The 7,609-nt window shown below is 49.7% G+C and overlaps 1 protein-coding gene across 3 annotated transcripts in view; it reads right to left on the bottom strand.

The window, feature by feature from the left end:
• Positions 1 to 59: 59 nt before the first annotated feature.
• Positions 60 to 7,609, bottom strand: part of Ldlrad3 (low density lipoprotein receptor class A domain containing 3) — a 241,252-nt gene continuing 233,702 nt past the window's right edge. For all 3 annotated transcript variants that reach the window (XM_005364098.3, XM_026787638.1, XM_026787639.1), the window contains exons 5-6: positions 3,833 to 4,178; positions 60 to 2,158 (exon numbers count right to left, since the gene is read on the bottom strand). In XM_005364098.3, the coding sequence (XP_005364155.1) occupies positions 1,918 to 2,158; positions 3,833 to 4,178 (587 nt within the window). In that variant the 3' untranslated portion in view covers positions 60 to 1,917. The remainder of the gene's footprint in view (positions 2,159 to 3,832; positions 4,179 to 7,609) is intronic.

Genomic DNA, 7,609 nt, shown 5'->3' with positions numbered 1-7,609 from the left:
CGCACACACACACCCTCAATCGCTATTTTAAAAATGAAAGACAGAAGCAACTAGGCTTCTTTAAGCAAAACAAACAAACAAACAAACAAACAAACAAACAAAACCCCAAGTGGCTAGCTTTCCAGCAGCCTAGTTTGGATTTACTTAAAAAGGAAAGTCAACGGAACAGCATCATTGAAGGCCACTTCATCCCTGCTTCCTGCAGGCTCCGTTTTAATTAGCATCGACCAGGTTATTGAAAATTTCGTCAGCTGCAGAAAAATGCTTTGAATGGGTGGCAGCCGCCTGAGGTGGCGCCACCTGGTTCCAGTTTTGTCCCTGGTTAGTATGGCTTACCCATTATTGCCTGATGGGGGTGGGTGGGTGATGGTGCCACGCACTAGGGCTGGCTAGACATCGGGAAAGAGGAAGGGCAGTTGAAACATACAGACAATGGAAGGGGACTTGTCTCTACATTTTTCAAGAACTCGATAAATAATGACTCCACGATGCCCCAGTGTAAGTGCTGGGCATGTGAGTGAGTCTGAGGTGACATTATGGGATGGGGCTGGGGAAAGGCAGCATTTCCTTTTGCATCTTTCTTTGGACCTCACCGAAAGAGAAACGAAGCCAAAATCAAACAAAGAGACAGCTTTCCTACACACATATAAATAGTCCCTTAACTAGAAGGGAAAAAACAAACACACTGTTTCAAATGCATTTCTAAAAGACTTTAAAAAAAAAAAATCCAACGGGAAATCTTGACTCCAAGTTATCTATTGCCCATTTCTCTTAGAGGAGAAAGTGCCCGGATGTTTGGCTGGGTCTGACCCTGACTTGGCGCACTGTTCCTGGGGTCGGTGGGCAGGACAGTGTCCCGAGAGTCCCCACAGGTGGCACTGAATGTGGCTCTCATGCTAGAATGAGTGTCCTCAAGTCCCCATGTCCACATGCACATGGGCACAGACTCCCAGGTGTTCAGGGAACTTGGGCGCCTGACTAGGAGAGCTTTACTCTCCATGAAGCTGCACGTATGAGCATGTCACACTGGCGCTGTTTCTCTGGGGCACAGGGTTCGATCACAATTTTGGCCAACTTAATTTGGGTCTTTATCCTTAGCTGTGCCAGATCATCTTGGATGGGGACAATCCAGAAGCCAGGACAAGGACCACGAGGTCAAGGCAGGCCTGGGCTCTGGTCACCTACACATTAGAAGTTGAGGGTTTCCAATGATGGCAGGGTTCCCTACTTGTTCAAGGATGGTGCTGAGGATCTGCGCTGCTCGGGAAAGCTCGCAATTCTAAGGCCAGGTAGGATGTTTCTGAGTCTCTCAAAACCAAACGAGGGTGCTGAGAGCCAAAAGCAGCTGCTCATGTCAGATCTTTCCTTTGGCCTCTGCTGAAGTAAGAACAATGCATAGGGCAGTACAGGTGGGTTTGATGTTCACCTGGACACTTTTTGGAGTGGCCTTCTGGAAGAATCCTCCAACCCACATCTCCAAATGTAGCTATAAAGTGGCAGCCCAGAAGACACCTGGTCTGCTGTCTTCTGACCTGAATGAGCAATGTGGCCCCAGAACCCTGCCTAAGACTCCTTACATACAGCTTCAACCTGCTGCCTGCCCAGTCACAAGCCGCCTGGATGGAGCAACAGTAGCACAGTCATCTGAAGCATGAGGCTGTTATCGCAGGCCCCGAAGAACAGTGACCTCACAGAGAAGATGACAATGCATCATGTCAACTAAGAAGGCAGAGAAGTGCCAGGTCATCCCAAAGAACATCCCTGAAATCTGGAGGAGGAGATGGTGACATCAGCACCCCAAACTTCAACTTGAGACATCCTCAAAAGGAGCTCAAAGAGCATCTCATGAGCACGGGCTGTTAAAATTCAACAAGGTGGAGCAGATCTACCCACATGGACTTTGGAATCGCTTTAGTTTTATACTTCTTCAGTGCCCTCGTTGGGCACAGAGTCTCTGGGCTCGGCCGTGCCCTCTGGAGGGCCGGGCTGTTCTGGGCTGTGGCTGCTGTCTTCCACACTCAAGAGGCTGCTGGCCGCCTGAGAGCTGGCGGCGCTGTAGGCACTTCCTGACCGGGAGCGATAAGGAGGCAGGTCAGCTTGGTTCAGAGACTCGGTGTCAGAGGAATAGGGTGGTGGAGGAAGGTCATACCATGCAGGTCTGCAATAGAGATGGCAGAAGGGCAGCAGACGGGAGAAGGCATTAAACTCAAGATGAGGCACATGACACAGATTCAGCTTTGACAACAGCCCACTTCTGAGCAGATGGTTAGGGGAAGAACGTTTTACTGCCAAGCGCTAAGGCGACTGAAGACCAGCAAATCCAGTGGTTTAAAACACGACAGAACACTGTGCTCTGGCTGTTCCTGTCCAACAGGCACTGCGCACACCATATCTATCCCCTAGGTAGGCAGCAATGAGGTTGCTAAACAACACCCTCAGATCACCTGGGGTGTTCTGGTCTAAATGACTTAGGGCAAACGCCAAGGCGGAATTGTGACCGGGTCTTTGATAAGGAGGGGAATGTGGTTTCTTACTAAGTCTAAGTCTTCCTGTAGCCTTGGGTGGGAAGTCACTCTCTCGGTGCCCTGCCTCTTTCTCTGTACCCTGTTTGTACCTGCCCACTGCTGTAAGTCAGGCACGTCTCTGTGTACCTCTCCCTGTCCCTTTACTGCTCACAACGACCCCTGAGGCAGGCATTACTTTTCTGTCCACTGTCCCGGTGAGGAATCGGAGGCCATGAGCACAGATTCATCAAGCAGCAATGCAGGGACTGGAACCCCACCATAATTCTATCTCCAGATTCACCAGTTTCATCCTTACCTACTCTGGTTGACCCAAAGGCAGAGGTTCTGAGTGGGAAGCTCATTAGGTCAGTGAGTCCTGCAGTGCTCCCCAGGCAGCACCGCCTCCATCCCAGTCCCTGGAGTATCTACTGTCTGCGTTTGAGGGGGTGGGAAAATGAGCTGCCACCAAGAGAGGTCCACGGAGGAGCCCAGCCACCCTGAAGGCATGTCCATAAGATGTTTCATGTGACTCCTAGTGAGGCCTGGGCTCTGAGGAATTGGGAGCACTGCGCAGAGGACCTGAGGGCAGGGCATGGAATGTTATAATCTAAGCAGACGCCGACAGCTGGCTGCAGGGCAGAACTTCCAAGAGGGTTATCTGGTGTGTGTGTCTGTGTGAATGAACACAGTGGTAAAGTATGTGCTTAGCATGTGTGAGCCATTGGTCCCAATCTCCAGCCCCCCCCCCCCCCCCCCCGCATGCACACACACACAGAGCTTGGGCTATACAGGATGTTATTGAAGTCAAGAAAGAGAGGGAGAAGGAGGCTGAACAGACACAATTTAGGTCCTCTGCTGTAATTACAGAGCCAATCTGGGCCTTCTATATTGGGGGTTCATGGACAATGGCATCTGTGCTGAGCATTCCATCGCTCAGAAAAGCTTGGGGTGCCCTGCACCACTCTCTTCACCTCATAAATGAAGCTAGGAAAGGTGAGGGAGTCAGCACATGAACCAGACCTCCCATGATACTTTTCTGGAGCAGCAGACAAGGCTCAGAGATGGCCAATGGCCTGCAAGTGTGATATTATGGCTTAACCCAGGAGCAGCAGGGATGCCTCCTGAGGTCCTCAGGTAAGTGACTTACAGCTGCAGCGTCTCAGTTACCTCTCTCTAAGAAGTGCCCAGAAGAATAGAGGACATAGAACAGTCTGGGAGTAGGGAAATGTCAATCACCATTACTCCCTAAAGCCATCAAACTCGAATTCTTGGCTAGCCTTGGGTAGCCCGGTGTGTGCACACATGTCTCTCCCATGTCAGTCCCTCACCTTTGGTCCAGCAGGGCCTCTGAATAGGAGGGTGGAGAGCCTACTTCTGAGGCATTTTGTTCGGCCTGGCTAGCCACATACTGGACACCATTATTGACGTTGTAGGTGACGTTACAGTGGTGGGGGTGGTCCAGAACCACCAGCCGAGAGAGCAGAACGGGATGCTGCAGCCGGTGCACAGGAAGAGTCATGAGGTTGTTCCGTTTTCGCTGATGATGCAGGACCAGGGCCAACAGGGCCACCACCAGGACGAAGATGACGGAGCTGCCGATGATAGCGTATGTGATACTGGGGTAATACACGAGTTGGTTCTCTGACGTCACGAACACCTGCCCACTGCCTGGTTCTGGGAACACCAAAAGAAAGAGAAAGAGGGAACATTATGAGGGGGCTTTCCTAAGTCTTTGAAAACCATCCCCAGAACTGCTGTGCCAATTAGCATAGGAGGGCTATTCACAGCCTCCAGAAACAGAGCCCCCAAATGTTCATCAACTGTGGATGAACTCTTACCCAGCCAAGTGCAAATCCTGATACATCCCATGAGTGTGAATTTCAGATACACGCAGAGAAACAACCCACACCCCCAATGTTCCAGACTGCAGATGGTTTATATGACGTATCTGAAAGGCCAGCTCACAGAGATGGCCAGCATGACAGCGCCTGGACCAACGTCAAGTGGGCATGAGGGGTCTTGTTGGGTCATGGACAATGTGCTCAAACTGGACGGTGATGGCACACGTTGGGAAGTTAACTAAAAACTGTTGAATTATACAGTGAATGTGAGTGAATTTTATGTTCTATAAGTAAGACAGCAACGAAATTAGCTGAGAACTCAGATGTGGGAAATAGAATACCCAGGGGTCAAGAATAAGAGTTCTTGGGGTTCAGAAGTCCATTCTTTCATTGAAAATGGATGATAAAGCTCACGTGAGGAGGGTAGGTGTGGACATCTGGGCTCCAAATGTCTGCACAGTGTCTGTCTGTGCCAGGCCCTGGGTTGATCGTCACAGATGCCGGGGCAGACTCTGGAGCCAGACAGGTTCCAGCTGTCCCTCCACCTTCGGAAAGCACCGGGAACAAAATGGGCTGGACGTTTTCTGGGCTTCTGAAGTTTGGCCCAAGCAGCAATAAAGGTTTAGAACAGCAGCTGGTGATCCATTCACACAAGTGTTTGATACACACAGTATCTGGTACTGAAGGTTTGAGTTTTGCTTTTATTTATTTATTTCACATATTCCAGGCTGGCCTGTGACTTACTATGGCTAAGAATGGCTTTGGATTTCTGATTCTCCTGCTTGTCCCCCTGATATTGGGATCTCAGGCTTAGGTCACCACTCCCCACTTCTGCAGCATGGGGATAGAACCCAGGACTTCATGTGCGCTAGGCAAGCACTCTCTCAACTAAGCACTGCTTTTAAGATGGGCACAGTGTGTCCTGGTGAGGCCGGGTCCCCTGATGAAGATTACTGAGGTTGAGGGAGGAGCCCATGTGACCTAAGCTAGTGCCTGACCCTGCTCTATGAGCACCCAAGAAGGCTCATTAGACAACCGGCAGGCATTTTCTCAGGTCTCAGGGTGAGGGTCTGGGTCACACCCCATCTCTGCTGACTAACAATACCTTATCTTCCTCCCACATATGCTAATGAGTCACACTTCAGTGCTTTAGGTGACCTGCTTCCCAGTCTGCAGGACACAGCGGACAACCCCAGGAAGTCCAGGCAGGCACAGGAAACCAGAACAGCCCCTAAGAGAAACCTGGGGACCCCTTGTCAAAGGACTATGACCACCCACTGCTGTGCCTGTTGGGGGAATATTCTAGTTTCAGTCCCAGAGGGCTTCCTCCATCTGTGACTCAGGAGGAGGTTTCTCTGAGTCCCAGAAAGGCCAGCATTTATTGATGGGAAGTAGCAGCAGAGGCGAACTAAGTTTTCCACTCTCTCCTTCAACCAGAGCTGTGTTTGCTTTGGTGATCACTACAGTTGTGGACACTCAGTGAACGCATAGAACTCAACAACAACCTGTCTATTCACACTCTATGGTGAACAGTAGGTGCTGTGATAATTTCTACTTTAACTCAGGGAGGTGGGTTAACCTGTCCAGGGTCACAGAAGGAGCCTGGAAGTCAAGTGTCCTCCTTTTAAAGTCTGCATGCTGCAAAACATGATCTCTGCTTTCCTGAGTTAAAAAAAAAATCTTTGCAATGAGACCCCCTGGGGCCCCTTCTCCCTGTTGTTAACTCTTCTCTCTAGCCATACTCAAACTTGGCTGCAAGCTTAGGAGAGTCCCTGTTTCAGGCAGTCATCATTCTAATGTACCCTGCACAGAAAGAAGCAAATATGAGGGGAGCGGAGAAAAATGTATAGCTCCATAAAAACAATAAAAAGGTGGAAGTGCAATCTGTATAGTTGTGGGAGGAAAGAGGCTTTGGACTTTTCAGGAGACAAATAACTGCCACTCGGTTCTTAGCTCAGGTAATTAAAAGCAGGCTGGGGACGTGCGTGCGTGCGTGCGTGCGTGCGTGTGTGTGTGTGTGTGTTTCAGAATTCAGGATGAAAATATGTTCTGTGATTATTTTCTGCACAGAGCTGCGAGGTGGATACTGGAGCCATCACTTCCAGTGTCTGAACCCAGGCAAATGATTTAATTTTCATAAAATAACAGGAGGGCTGAGAAAGGTAACATGTGTTTCCACAGTCATCAGAATATGCAACGCACACGCGAGTGAGGAGCCCAGTGCCTGATAAGGGTTTGCACACAGAAATGCTAGTTCTTTTAAAAAGAAACATCGCTTTAAAGTGGCCACAATGAAATGTGCATACCACAAACAGCATTTTAAGTGCATAGTTCAGTAGCATTAAGTGAATTCACATGGCTGTGCAAGCACCGTTGCTGCCCGTCTCCAGGCCCATCAGCTCTAATTAGTTAATGTCACTTCTCAGTATGTGCGTTCCTGAAATCTTCACCAGCCATCTCTTCAGTGTGGAGAACCTCAGTGGGGGAGGAGCGGAGCTGGGCAGGCTTGCAATGGAAGGTAACTGTCTTCAGAGATTCTGAAACTCTGACGTCTGTATGAGGGAGCTCTCTACTGAGCAGACAGGGAGGGCTCCTGAATCCTAAAAATCTCCGTTTCCTCGGAAAGCCCCCCCACCCAGACCTGCCACTTTGGCAGTGAGAAGCAGCGATCACATCCACTCAAGGAGTTATGATGCCACATAACTCAGAGCTGCCTGGGCTCGTTTTAGCTCTGTGTGTAAAATGTCATCTTGCATTAATTCATTAACTAGGCCCACTTTTCTTAAGAGCCTAATGAGCCTGCTGGCCAAATTACTAACATCAGAGCTGCCTGGGACCTGCGTTCCAAGTGTGTGATCCACGGATAATGAAGTTTCCATTTATTCTGGCTGTCCCTCAAGCAAATGCCCTCCTGCTCTGCCGGCAAACATCTTCAATTCCTACCCTGTGTCTGCCTTTGTGCCATCTGCTGCTCCTGGAGAGCTCTAGACCCTCCAAGCAGTCAGTGCCACACAGTGTGTGCTGTGCCTTGCACCATTTGTGGGTGTTCTGCCCTGAGAAGCCAATCTGACCACTTAGCAATGGCAGCTTCCTAGGAGAAGGCCAGCGTCCTGGGAGAGATGCCTTTGACTCTGAGGTACCATCCAGACTGCTGCAGGGACCACAGCAGCTGGGAGCTGAGATCCAGTGTTCCTTTCCATCTCTAAGTTTTTTGTTTTTGTTTTAAATTTATTTATTTTTATTTATTTATTAAAGATTTCTGCC

This window comes from Microtus ochrogaster (genome assembly GCF_000317375.1).
Source record: "Microtus ochrogaster isolate Prairie Vole_2 chromosome 14 unlocalized genomic scaffold, MicOch1.0 chr14_random_1, whole genome shotgun sequence".
Taxonomy (NCBI): domain Eukaryota; kingdom Metazoa; phylum Chordata; class Mammalia; order Rodentia; family Cricetidae; genus Microtus; species Microtus ochrogaster.
Note: the sequence above shows the minus strand (reverse complement) of the source record. Positions and strands in the feature narration are given on the sequence as shown.